This window comes from Vigna radiata, chromosome 10 (assembly GCF_000741045.1).
Source record: "Vigna radiata var. radiata cultivar VC1973A chromosome 10, Vradiata_ver6, whole genome shotgun sequence".
Lineage (NCBI taxonomy): Eukaryota > Viridiplantae > Streptophyta > Magnoliopsida > Fabales > Fabaceae > Vigna > Vigna radiata.
Window position 1 is genome coordinate 13,903,705 of NC_028360.1, and position 14,054 is coordinate 13,917,758.

The 14,054-nt window shown below is 31.5% G+C and overlaps 2 protein-coding genes across 2 annotated transcripts; one reads left to right on the forward strand and one right to left on the reverse strand.

Annotated features, from left to right (window-relative positions):
• Positions 1 to 219: 219 nt before the first annotated feature.
• On the forward strand, positions 220 to 4,397 carry LOC106775744 (peroxidase A2-like). Its single transcript, XM_014662910.2, has 4 exons — positions 220 to 444; positions 988 to 1,179; positions 3,446 to 3,611; positions 3,717 to 4,397. The coding sequence occupies exons 1-4, from the start codon at positions 226 to 228 to the stop codon at positions 4,199 to 4,201; spliced, it is 1,062 nt and encodes a 353-aa protein (XP_014518396.1). The 5' UTR covers positions 220 to 225; the 3' UTR covers positions 4,202 to 4,397.
• Positions 4,398 to 4,979: 582 nt separating this feature from the next.
• LOC106774868 lies at positions 4,980 to 12,521 on the reverse strand. The gene is made up of 10 exons (XM_014661896.2): positions 12,221 to 12,521; positions 11,952 to 12,143; positions 11,273 to 11,438; positions 10,620 to 11,091; positions 8,507 to 8,616; positions 8,321 to 8,381; positions 7,586 to 7,814; positions 7,108 to 7,299; positions 5,771 to 5,936; positions 4,980 to 5,649 (listed from the first exon to the last, which is right to left on the reverse strand). The coding sequence occupies exons 1-10, from the start codon at positions 12,428 to 12,430 to the stop codon at positions 5,171 to 5,173; spliced, it is 2,277 nt and encodes a 758-aa protein (XP_014517382.1). The 5' UTR covers positions 12,431 to 12,521; the 3' UTR covers positions 4,980 to 5,170.
• Positions 12,522 to 14,054: the final 1,533 nt, after the last annotated feature.

Consider the following 14,054-nt stretch of genomic DNA (forward strand, 5'->3'; position numbering starts at 1 on the left):
CCCTACACGATGATTCACAATTCAAGAAGTAGTCGCCGTTAGCATGCATGATATCACACACTTACGTCATGTAATTTATATGCTCTTTTAATTTCTGAGAAATAGTTCCTTAAAAAAAGTTAATACAAGTTTTACAAGAAATCCACTCAATGACCTCTATAAATAGGAGGCTCGGAATGAGATCTGAGCACAGATAAACTCAGCATTAATTGAAGAACACTCAACATGGGTTCCATGAATGCAGTAGTAGTGACAGTGTTGTGTGCATTTGCGATGCATGCAGGGTTTTTAGTCACTAATGCTCAGCTCAGTCCCACGTTCTACAACGAAACATGTCCAACGCTAAGCGATATTGTCTTTAATGTCATCTCAAATGCTTCCCTCACCGATCCCCGAATTGGTGCCAGTCTCATCAGGCTTCACTTTCATGATTGCTTTGTTCAAGTACGTAACATGCTCTAGATGCACACAGATATATCATGTTTCTCACTTTACCATACTGAACCCGTGCATATTATCTATCACCAGCTAGTTTTGTTTTTCACAACCTTGACTTTCTTTGGTTTCCAACACTGAGACAAAGAAAACAGCGAGTAATGAAAAGAAAAGCTTTAACTTATTATTCCGGGTGAATAGAAACTTTCCTTGAATGGATTATCAATTCTTACAGGTATTGTTAACGACAATGAGATGTAGATGAATGCAAGAGGTTTTTTGGCAGAGATAAACAAAATTTGTTCTTCTCAAACCTTATTTCGATCCTTACAAAGGAAGAGAAAGAAAAGAGTAATCCTAAAACCTAACAAACAAACGTTGACCTTTACAGCTGTCTATTTAATGGACGGTGCCTCGGTAGTATATATATATATATATATAACTGTGTTGTGCAGATGAATGTTATTTTACAATATGTAGCAATTGGAGTATATAGCAATTTAAAAGCTATATAGGGATAGATGAAGAAGGAAGTTGTTGTTTTTGTTACAGGGTTGCGATGGATCAGTTTTGCTGAACAACACTGATAGCATAGAAAGCGAACAAGATGCAGCTCCAAATATCAATTCATTAAGGGGTTTGGATGTGGTTAATAACATCAAGACAGCAGTGGAAGATAGTTGTCCAGAGACAGTTTCTTGTGCTGATATTCTTGCCATTGCAGCTGAAGTAGCTTCTGTTCTGGTAAGTCCTTTTTCCAAACCCTAATGGTGAATATTGACCAAAAACACAAATCACACTTTCTTTTAAATTTGGATTGATGTGGGATGGATTAAAAATTCTTCCTATTGGGATTCAAATTTAAAGTTTGTAAGTTGTAATAGAAAAAAAAATGAAATTTAAAAATAAATAAAATCGAACATAATTAACACTTTTTAAGTAATGTGCTATGGTTGGTCCTAGAGAATAGTGGTGGAGATAAAAATAACAAAAAAAAAGAAAATAATACTATTTTTAAGGACTTGAATATTAAGTGTTTTTACTTAGTTAAATGTAAACCAAAAGAGTTTTACTTCTTTTCTAATTTTACTTTTTATAAAATAAAACCTAATCACAGTGAGACTATTTTCCATTAAATCATGTGTGTTTATTGATAATAGAGATCGATTCTTGCATATTTGTAGTTTCTATTCAGCTTGTCTGGTCATATCTACTACTATATGTATGAAAATGATTTGTAATCATGTTTACACAATTTCATAAAAATTTGACTGAGTAAAATTTTCGTTCTTTTATATTTATATTTACACTTTTAACTACATAATTGTCTTAATTAAGGTTTACATCCAATTTATTTCAGATTTTAAAAAATCTTCCTAAGTAAATAATTTGGTGATTATGTTTAGAGATTTCAAAAAGTAAAAGTAGTGTAATGTTTGTTTGTTGACGATGACTTTTTTTACAGAAGTAATAATTGATTTTATTTCGGTAATTTTTATTATAATCAAAGTTGTAACAACATGACTGAAAAATTAATTATCTAGAATAGAACTTACAATTATGTAAAAGCTGCCAGAAGTTGGACAAGTGGCAAGATTATATAACTTATTCCTCCTATATATTTTCTCTCTCTCTTTGCATTTTTCTATTGCTTTTTCTAAGTTGTCAACTGTTTCAGAGTGGCTGTGCAAGGCATGTCTTCAGTGATCTATTCATTAAACGTTATTATTTGGAAAATGATATTTTAACACCAATTTTTTGACACCATTTTAATATTGTATACGTGTTAAAATATGATTGGATAATTTTAAATTAAAAATAAAATTGGTTTTTCTCTTCCAAAATTTGTTCTTGTCTCAGTTTTTTTTAATTTAAAATCGTCCAATCACATTTGACACGTGTATAGTATCAAAATGGTGTCAAAAATTGGTGTTAAAATATCATTTTCCCTTATTGTTTAATGAAAAACACTCGAACAATGAGCCTTAATACATCTTTTCGTCAGCTTGATGCAAGATATTTGTTTTGATAATATAAACTTCAAAAGAAAAAAAAATTTAAGCAATTTTTCTTTTTAATTTTCGAACCTTGAGTGCGAAACTTGCTAAGTTAGCCACTATTTATAACTAATATCTAAAAAAATTCAACTCTGGGTAGGTCGGCAAAAATGGTTTGGATAATCTCAATATATATAGTCAACTTTTGAAGCATATATTGTAGGACATGTACAATGCCTATTCCATCCTTTTTCTTGGAAAATAATAATGAACTCAAAGAAAAAAATAGCATAGTTTCGTAAGAGTGAGACATATTATGTAAAATAATAAATGAAAACCAATACAAAAAAAAGTTGGTGCAATATTGAAAAAAGAAAAATCATGTTAGACATCATACGTTATATACTCTCAACATATGGTATACCAAAATTATTTTTCATGTATTTTCATTACAAGATATCTGTCTTCTTTTTAGATTGTCCTACCTTATGGATGGATACTTAGAGAGTAATTTATGGAAATTTTCACATTGTAATTACTTTTTTTATCCAAATATATATATAACAAACTCAAAGATAACAATAATAACTATAAAAATTATTATGCATAAAGAAATAAACTAGAAGACATATACATATGAACAAGATGACCTTATTTTTTCTAGAAAAATATTCTTTAACACACTTACTATCTTTTTCTAATTTTTACTTTTTTTTTCTTGAAAAAATATAAAACTTTATACTTTTTTTATTATTTTACCTTTATATTCTATGTTAAATGAATGTAAAAGTATATCATGATATTATTACTCTTCTTTCTATGTTTTATCATTTCAACAAATTTTTACAGAACTTAATTGACTATTCTTTATAAGCTATTAAATCTCAAGTTGCTAGTGTGTTATGCAATTACTTATGAATATGATTGCAAAGAAGAAGAATATTAGGGCTATGATTATAGCTGTGAAGTTGAATTGGAAACTATGATATGAAGTTGAATTTATGTATTTACAGGGAGGTGGTCCATCATGGGATGTTCCATTAGGAAGAAGGGATAGCTTAAACGCAAGTCAAGCTCTTGCAAATCAAAATCTTCCAGCACCCTTCTTCACAGTAGATCAACTCATTTCTTCCTTTGCAGCTCAAGGTCTCAACACCACTGATTTAGTCACTCTCTCAGGTACAGATAAAATCAGATTCAATTTGCCAGCAACAACAAATACGTAAAAATATTAAGTTTAGATCATTTTTCCATTATCAAACCATTGATGATACATATGTATAGGTGCTCATACGTTTGGAAGAGCTCGTTGCAGTTTATTCTTAAGCCGATTATACAGCTTCAACGACACTGGAAACCCTGATCCAACTCTAAACACAACTTACTTAGAAACATTGCGTGGGATATGCCCTGAGAATGCAACTGTTGATAACATCACTAATTTAGACCTCAGCACAGCTGATCAATTTGATAACAAATACTATTCGAATCTTCAGGAACTCAATGGCTTGCTTCAGAGCGACCAAGAACTGTTCTCCACTACTGGTGCTGATACCGTTGACCTTGTCAACAGTTTCAGCAGTGACCAAAGTGTTTTCTTTGCCAACTTTGTAGTGTCAATGATAAAAATGGGAAATATTAGTGTGCTGACAGGAACTGATGGAGAAATTCGCACCCAATGTAATTTTGTGAATGGAAACTCGTCCGCAACATTAGCTGGTGTGGCCTCCAAAGATCCTAAACTGAACCTTGTTGCTCAATCTAAGTAAGTTATATATAATATGCGTTGTAGAGGCAAAATAAAAGGTTCTAAACCTTTGTGCTGTGTTGAAATGAATCAAATAAGTGTGGATGGCAAAGTGATTTTGCCATCTACCTCTTAGCTGTGTATTTACTTCCATGAATCTCATAAAGCATTCCACTTTCTCTCTCCTCTCTCCTACTTGTGTAATATAAAGTCTGTATTTCTTTCTTCCAAGGCTACAGAATTAAAACCATATATAAATTTAAATATTTTCAACATTTTATACAATTTTATATAGTTTTCTATCTTGTTTAATTAGAAAAGCTTCATGATATAAGCATACGCACCAAATCATTTCTAATTTAGCTAATGCTACAAGACCACTTCAATTTTAAATATTTTCCTTACAAGTTATTTAGTCGTGATGACCAAGTTTGGTAATCTTCTACTTTGCAAAATTAGTATGAATGCCTTGACCTACAATTATCAACATTTTTAAAGCTTGTCAGTGGTGTTAATTATGCCACGCTCCAGTTTTATTTTTTTTCTTGTTTTAGAAAATTCTCTAGCCTATTAAAGTCAACTTGGAGGCCTGATAAGATTTAGAATAAGGTCTCTCTAGAAAGTATCTACACATGTTTTGGTGTTGCCGAATTATTCTCTTATAAATATATTTCTTTCTTTTTTTAAAGACCAGAGAAATCTCTGTTATGAGTTTTTATTTAAAGGTTTCTACATATATGGGAAGCGGGTCAGTACACAAAATCTGTCATTTTGTTCGGGGATAAAATAAAGATTAGATATATAAAATCTTTGCGAGTTTTTCATTGCTGGAAAAATAAAGATGGAGAATGATGGTTGAACAATAATAAGATTCAAAGTAAACACATAAGAGGTGCATAGCAAATCACGTTTGCATGCATATTTCTGTGGTTTATTTCAATATTATAGCAAGAGAATTTGCCTTTTACAGATGACACTTTCCATTAACTTATTAAGATTGAGAAACCATGTTTTGCTTAGGATCTTTGGACGCCATACTAGCTAATCCAAACGAGTTTCCATTCACAAAATTGCATTGGGTGCGAATTTGTCCATCAGTTCCTGTGAGCACTCCAATATTTCCCATTTTTATCATTGACGCTACAAAGTTGGCAAAGAAAGCGTTTTGGTCACTGCTGAAACTGTTGACAATGGGAATGGTATCAGCAGCAGGAGTAGAGAAGAGTTCCTGGTCGCTCTGAAGTAAGCCATTGAGGTGCTGTAGATTGGAGTAGTATTTGTTATCAAATTGATCAGGTGTGGTCAGGTCCAAATTGGTGAGGTTATTCCCAGTTGCGTTCTGGGGGCATATCAGACGCAGTGTTGCTAAGTAAGTTGTATTCAGAGTTGGATCAGGGTTTCCAGTGTTGTTGAAGTTGTATAATCGGTTATTGAATGTGCTGCAGTGAGCTCTTCCAAAAGTATGACCACCTGAATGCAGTTTCAAAAATCTTATTGATAGCCTTCACTTTTTAAGAAATTATAAACAAAATTTAAGAAACCCTATATTAATTTTACCTTAAAAATAGAGTTTGTATTTTTATGTGTATACCTGAGAGTGCAACTAAATCAGTGGTGTTGAGACCTTGAACAGCAAATGCTGCTTTAAGTTGAGTGAGGTTGAAGAAAGGAGCAGGAAGGTTTTGATTTGCAAGGGTTCTGTTTGCTGTTAAACTATCTCTTCTTCCTAATAGAACTGGCCATCCTGGACCTCCTCCCTGAAATAGATAAATTAGAAGGCTTTAATACATATATTATAAACCTTTTACCATATTTCATATTTTACATTTTTTAGATATGGCACTAATATTTTGTGTAAGGTTGGTCATTAATTTTTTAACAAAAAAGTCAAATATACATATGTTGTTTTCCTTTTGAGTAATAAGCATTTTACACGAAACATCCACGTCGCACATGCAACACATACTTAAATTATTGACTTTAATGTATTAACAAAATAATTTTTGCCGTATACTACAGTTCAACGTCATGACAAATTTTCTTTATAAATAAATACCTAAGTACCCGAATTTTTGGGTATGTTACTTGAGAGGAATTGTATGCCTCTAAACTTGAAAAAAACGACTAGCTGTTTCACACTCAAGGTTGTATATTAATTAATTGAATATTGCTGGAGGTGCCCTTTTCTCTTTTATATATCTTGGAGGCAAATTTCAACACGATTTGAGGTCATTACTTCATATGATTAATAGCGAGTCACATAAAATTATGGTATTAATTAAAAACCATGCCCTTTCCACCACCTCACTCGAATAGGTTTAATCTTAATTACGCCATTTTTTTTCCAATCAAGTCTTTAATTACGCCAGTTAATTATCATAAAGAATAACCTACAACTCTTGCAAATCTTCCTTGTCTTGCTCTTTTTTTAAAACCCAAAGACAACTTCCCTAACATGATTACTAATTTATCACAATAAGACAATTTTTTGGTGGCTACAAGAGCATTAAAATTAAACAAAATGACCGATTCCATCCCTTAATACTTATGGAGGATTGAGATCTTCCAATGATATGAATTCTGACGTAGTAGCTCTGATACAAAGGGTTGAGGTTGAATTGTAATTATATATATATATATATATATATATATATATATATATATTTCAAAATCATTTTTGTTATATAAATTTTATATTTAAATCCCAATACCATGTAATTTTTAGTCCCTGCCATATTTTAAGTCTTTAATAAACTGTAATTTGGTTTTTTGGTCTATAGGCCCTAGTTAGGGCATTATTGATCACACTATATATATATATATATATATATATATATATATATATATATATATATATATATATATATATATATACACACACACACATGTGTGTGTGTGTTAATTAAATGATTGGGAATTTGTACTTACCAGAACAGAACCTACTTCAGCTGCAATGGCAAGAATATCAGCACAAGAAACTCTCCCTGGACAACTATTTTCGACCGCTGTCTTGATGTTATTGACCACATCCAAACCCCTTAATGAATTGATATTTGGAGCTGCATCTTGTTCGCTTTCTATGCTATCAGTGTTGTTCAGCAGAACTGATCCATCGCAACCCTGTCAAGAATATAACAGCTTCATTTTTCACCTTAACCTTAGATATCGACCATAGCTTTTTATTGTCATTATTGAGATTTATCTTTTCTGAAAGAATATCTATATCCTGTACTCATGATAAAAGAACACTAAATGTTGTACTTTCTTTATCTCTTCTGATTACTTTTCAAACCAGTAAGGTTCTGAAGAAAAAAAACCATTTTTAGTAATTAACAGAAACAGTGGCTTGTACAACAAAAGAAGAGTAAAAAACAATGATAAGTGTTCTAAAAAAACAAGTACGTACTTGAACAAAGCAATCATGAAAATGAAGCCTGAGAAGGCTGGCCCCAATTCGGGGATCGGTGGTGGAAGCTTGAAAGATGACTTGAAACACAATATTGAATAGATTTGGACATGTTGTTCTGTAGAACGTAGGACTAAGCTGAGCATTAGTGACAGAAAACCCTGCATGCAAAGCAAATGAACACAACACTGCCATTAGTACTACACGCATAAAACCCATTTTGGCTGTTCTTGAATCTCAAGTTATTATGCTCTCACATTGATCCTTTATTTATAGATGAGATTAAATTGGGTGGATATCTTGAAATTCACGACTTCTCAAATATTTCCATTAACTTGACTTTTTATAAATTATTTCTCGTAATTAGGGTAAACTAACTTAATTTCGTGTATGTATATTCTTTATGATATTGGTTCTGATGCTGACTTCTTGATTTTTTTTTTTTTTATGGAATTATTGTACCATGGTAGGACCAGTAAAGAGTAGGAATCATTATCTTCTTCAAATGTTATTTCCGTATTCTGTCGAATGTGGTTGGAAACACACAAAGTGACGAAATTTAGAAAACGTTGTATTTCACACAAATATTTTGTCATGAAAACTGAAGTTCAAAACTTGTGTACTATGCTCAGCATCTTGAATCCTACTTAAAATTTTGCTTTATAGTCCCTGAACTAACTCTCTAAGTTATACTTTCTTCAAACCAAGTTCTTTTTCTTCACCAAATCCACATACCTTTCGGAGATTATTCCACCAACAAGATTCTCTCTGTCCACACTTTCTATCATCCAAGCTTCTACATGAACCATATTTTGAATCTAAAACATCCTTCCACAATCCCTTCTCTTCTATACATAACCTCCATTTCCAATTAGCCAAAAGTTTTGCAATGAAAAAAATTTAAATCCTTAATGCTAAGACCTCCCTCCCTCTTTGATTTACATAAAGTTTTCCATTTAACCCAAGCTATTTTCCTCCCATCTGCACCCCAACCCCACAAAACTTTTCTTTGTATCCTCATAATGTGTTCACTAACACAGATTTGTATATTAAGTAAAGACATAATAAAGTGGTATAGAGTTATAAAAGATTTAAGTAACCACACTCTACCTGCAAACGGTGGAAATTTTCCTTTCTACCAAGATAATTTATTCACCCCAAGACTTGATGCAAGATCATAACAACTCAAGATACTCTTTATAACCACTATGTTCTTTACAAATGTTTTACAAAAGAACAAAGTGTCATCCGCAAATTCTAACATATTTACTTTTCTCTATTTCATCCCTACTAATATTGTTTTTCTTATTTTGTATACATGTACACACATCTTAAAAACGTGATTCGACATGGCATATGATCTGTGAGAGGTGGGTGATGATAAAAAATGGTTGATGCTGGTGCAAGGGGGCTGAATCAACTATAAATTCAGCACCTCACCCCTTGTATTTGTCTCTTTTGACGCTCAGTAAAGATATGCTATTGAGATCACTACAACTTCTTTCTTGCTTAAGAGTTATCTTACTTGAGTCCTTCTCAGTCCCTTCTAGTCTCCTTCCTTAGCTAGGTTGGTTAGCACCAAACATGACATCTTCAATGTAAATGACCATTCAGGAGCATCTAGAGATGGTCATCACTTGGAGTTCTTGACATCTAGGAATCTAACAAAGCCAAATCTGCTTCCATTTCTACTAAGCTTCCTAGAGATAAACACCCCCTGAAGACATATCCTTTTTCGCCATAGTTAATTAGAAAGTGAGTGAAGAAGTGTGCAACCGCCATCCTTTTGCTAATGACTTTTGTTTCTTGAGATTTGTCTATAAGTTTCCAAGCATTATGATTTTTAATCATGTGAAGCTACTTTCCTTTGTAATTCTTAAATTTTGATCATGTGATGCTCCAAGTTCTTAGGTTACGAGTTCTTTTGCAAGATCTTTCCGTTTTTTTTTTTATTTTGCATAATCCTTTTCTCATTGATCTTCATCTAGTTTCCTCTCACTATGTTTTGTTTTTTTTTTTTTATAGACGTGCACTTAGTTTTATGAAAAAGTTTTTTTGAAAAGATACAATACCAATGAGATTTGAGTTTAATAACACAATTTTCAATCCAAAATCTTAAGATAATGAATTACTAGGTCTTCATCCTTATATAGTGGATTACTTTCTCATTTTTATCCAATATAAAATTTAAACTCACACTCAATTCTTATATATGTGAATATTTATAAGTGCATGATGAGGTAACATTATATATACATTTTTATCTTTATGTTTGTTTTTATGGCTAATTGATTGGAGATAATTATAAGAACGATGGGTTTATAGTATAAATAAGTAATTGTTGATTTTGTGTTTATCTTGTAAAGTAGATTTTTTAAGACGTTCTTGTGAATAATTCTTTATGTTTATTTTTAAATAATTAATTTGGAATTGTAATTTCTTTTCTGAAATTTTAATCAATCATGATTTGGTATATTTTTTATTTCTATAAATTTCTGCACTTTTTTTATTGAATTTATGCTTATGATTTGCTTTAAAGTTGTTGGCATAAAAGGTTATCCGTACATGCGCTATGATTTTGTAGTTGGACTGGTTGATAGGTAGGGAAAAGATATGCATAGCTTAAGCGCCCTATAAATGTAATCGGAACATTAGTCCATAACCTCCTTAATAATTACGAAGCTCCATCCCAACCATGCTTAACATGAACATCATCGAAATTAAATTGAGCTCTGGACTTACATAAGCATATCATGAAGCGTAAAAGAATATAAAACAACGAACTTTATAAACTGGAGAAATGAGAAAGATGGAATAATGAGATTCATCAAAGTGGATTTTATTCATAATCATAAATATATCAAAAGAATGTAAAAGGATTGCCCCAACCCATACATAGGAAACAAAGAATAAAAGAAAAGAGACACAAGCATAAGAAGAAAGCCATGAAAAGAAAGCGAGCAAGAAGAGAGAAAGAAAAAGTAGGGCAATATAAACGTTTTGCCTTTACAGCACATTCCCATCAGCTTATAACTATGCTGCGAGCTTCTGTTTTGGAGCCTTGGATGCCACACCAACTAAACCAGACGAGTCTTCATTCACCAAATTACACTGCAACCGAATTTCTCCTTCATCTTCTGTCAGCACTGAAATACTACCCATTTTTATCATTGACACTACAAAGTTCTCAAAGAAAACACTTTGGTCACTGCTGAAGCTATTCACAAGGTCAGTGGTATCAGCATCAGAAGTGGAGAAGAGTTCTTGGTCGCTCTGAAGCAGCCCATTCTGGTATTGAAGATTGGAGTAGTATTTGTTATCGAATTGATTAGGAGTTATCAGATCCAAATCGGCGAGGTTATCCTCAGTAGCATCTACTGGGCATATCTCACTCAATGCTTTCAAGTAAGTGCTATTCAGAGTTGGATCAGCACTTCCAGTGTAGTTGAAATTGTATAATCTGTCGATGAAATTGTTGCAGTGTGCTTGTCCAAACGTATGTGCACCTGTTCATACATTAATGCTTCATAAAGAACCCGGACTTTGGAAAAATTAATGTTAAATGACAAGTGTAATAATAAGTTTAAGGTTTTAAATAGACCATGATACCGAATCTAGTTCATAAAAAAAGTATCTCAAGCATTTAACTTTCTAAATGTGAGAAAATATGAATTTTATTGAGTATACCTGAGAGTGAAACTAAATCAGTAGTGTTGAGACCTTGAGCAGCAAAAGATTGTTTAAGTTGATAAAGTGTGAAGTGTGGTGCTGGAAGGTTTGTTTCGGCAAGGGTTCTGTTTGCTGTTAAGCTATCCCTTCTTCCTAATAGAACTGACCATGATGGACCTCCTCCCTGTCAAACACAAAATTTTAACCTCTTTAAGAGAAAATCTTATCAAAGCCATAAAACTTGGTAGTTAATTTTAGAGAAATGGTACTTTTATACACATAATTTTTCTACATAATACTATTTTTTCTTTTTTTTTCTCAAAAAACTACAAAAAATTACTCTTTTAAAATTATTTTGTTGGTATTAGGTGTGTCAAACTGTTGTTACTCTTAATTTTAGCTAACAAACAGTTGGTTTTAAGAAAAAGTACAATTTCTGTTTTTCTTTTTTAGGTTGAGTGTACTGTCTGACATATTCTTCTGCATTGGATGATTCAATGAGCATTTTAACTTAAATATCATGACTGATATGTATTCTTCACCTTAAGTATATAAGCATTAGGGTCTACCAACAATGTCAAGCCTTTACAAACTCCCTTTAAAAAGAAAATAAGGTTTGAATTGAGAGAATTTTATTTTATATACTAGGCAAAAACTGTCTCTGGACTTACCATTAGGGTTTGGAAAAAGGACTTACCAGAACAGAAGCTACTTCAGCTGCAATGGCAAGAATATCAGCACAAGAAACTGTCTCTGGACAACTATCTTCCACTGCTGTCTTGATGTTATTAACCACATCCAAACCCCTTAATGAATTGATATTTGGAGCTGCATCTTGTTCGCTTTCTATGCTATCAGTGTTATTCAGCAAAACTGATCCATCGCAACCCTGTCAGAAAAATCAAATGCAATTTGAATATTTGAATATACTCCTGAAGTTGAAGTAAAATATGAGCAGTGACGTACTTGAACAAAGCAATCATGAAAATGAAGCCTGATGAGGTTGGCAGCAATGCGGGGATCAGTGATGTAAGCGTGGTTGATGACTCCATAGACAATGGAATATAGTTGAGGGCATGTTGTGTGGTAGTAAGTAGAACTCAAATCTGCACACGACACTCCATTCATCACTAATGCACACAACACTGCTACTACTGATATACGCATACAACCCATTTCACAATCTTTTTCACTTCTCACTTCCTCTATGCTCACATCTCATCTCCATCCTCTATTTATACACATCAATTTTCCTGCATTTCTTCTATATCCACGTCAGTGTTTTCATTGCATCATCGTAGGACCGGCAAAAATATGTTCAAATTTTAACCATCATTTTCGCAATATAATTTCTCAGAAAGTAGACTGACAAAATTATAACATGATGTCAGTATATATATATATCTTATATGAAACGACAAAAATTAAAGAAGGATTAATAGTTCAAGTTTTGGAAGAATGACATTTTAAGCAGCAATTAATAGATTTAAAAAAATGCAACTAGAAGAACTTAACCAATAAAGATAAGGATTCATTATTTGATAGTTATCATCAAATTGATTTAACAGTGAAGTGATCCAATGTAGTTGTAATAAAAAGTGGTAGATAAATGGAGGAAAAGAAGACAGGTAGGTGGGTGCATTACAATGAAAAGCTCACTTTCATTCACCCAAGATTCAAAGCAGTGTTTAGTGTTAGTGATAGCAATGTGAATAATGGTACTAGTATACGAGAATGATGAAATCAATACTAAGAGTAAAGAAATAGTAATCATGAAAAACAATATAATTACGGTCGAAATAATTATTGGAGTGATGTAATGATGGTAAAAATTATTGTTTTCACTTTATATATACATACATAAAGTTAATCATTTAAACATTATTGTTTTTACTATTGTTATACTGTAAAAAATGAGACAAGTTAAATATTGTGGATTTCTTGTCACGTATAGTACATATATAGTGAATCAATGACGAGGTAAAACAGATTAACCTACATAGTCTATTAAAATAATTATTATATTTTAATTTTTAAGTTAGATAAAACTCTTTTGTTTTATTTTATTCACTCCATATTTAAATTTCTAAGTTCTTTTATCTGCATTTAATATTAATTAATTGTTGTGTTTTTTTAGCTTAAACAATAATTTATTTTTGTTTTTTTTTCATGAAAAATTTAATTTTAATATATCTATTTGATGTGGTTATAATATTATGTTTATTTCAAATTTATTATTAAGATATGAAATTAATGTTACAACATTTGTATAATTTTTTTTTTCAATTTTGTTTATATGGGTTGCTTCACATACACGTTAACCAATCATTATTCAAATCAAAGCAATCATAATATAGGGATAGAACAACAAAATTAACCAATAATTCTTATGCCAAATAACTAATTCTACTTTTTACAAGCTAAATATAAGACTGGCCAAAATAAATTAGCTTGACCCATTATTTTTAAAGTTAGATTCAATTTTTTTTTTCCTTATTTCAATTTCACGTTAAAGCCAAAACTAACAGTTATTTCACTTATCTTTTTTTTTATGTAATTTTAAGTAGTAGAATTAATTCTTATAATTATTCAAAATAAGCATTGGGATTGCATAGAAGAGTGCCTTTTTGCAGGAACCGAACTAAACTAACGCAAAAAAGTATATTCAATTAGTTTGTACGAAAGGCTCTCCTAAAGCCATGTTCAATATAATTGTTTACAAAGTTCTATGTGAGTGGTGCATCAAATAAAAAAAATTTACTTAATAATTTAAAATAATAATATTTAAATTATATTTATT

What these genes read in the sequence shown, in the direction of transcription:
- LOC106775744 (XM_014662910.2), top strand. Translation starts at nt 226, where the DNA reads ATGGGTTCCATGAATGCAGTAGTAGTGACAGTGTTGTGTGCATTTGCG. An exon ending in CTGAAGTAGCTTCTGTTCTG is followed by an intron (nt 1,180 to 3,445) that starts GTAAGTCCTTTT and finishes ATGTATTTACAG; the next exon opens with GGAGGTGGTCCATCATGGGA. An exon ending in TGATTTAGTCACTCTCTCAG is followed by an intron (nt 3,612 to 3,716) that starts GTACAGATAAAA and finishes ACATATGTATAG; the next exon opens with GTGCTCATACGTTTGGAAGA.
- LOC106774868 (XM_014661896.2), bottom strand. Translation starts at nt 12,430, where the DNA reads ATGGGTTGTATGCGTATATCAGTAGTAGCAGTGTTGTGTGCATTAGTG. An exon ending in CTGAAGTAGCTTCTGTTCTG is followed by an intron (nt 11,439 to 11,951) that starts GTAAGTCCTTTT and finishes TGTGTTTGACAG; the next exon opens with GGAGGAGGTCCATCATGGTC. An exon ending in TGATTTAGTTTCACTCTCAG is followed by an intron (nt 11,092 to 11,272) that starts GTATACTCAATA and finishes ATGTATGAACAG; the next exon opens with GTGCACATACGTTTGGACAA.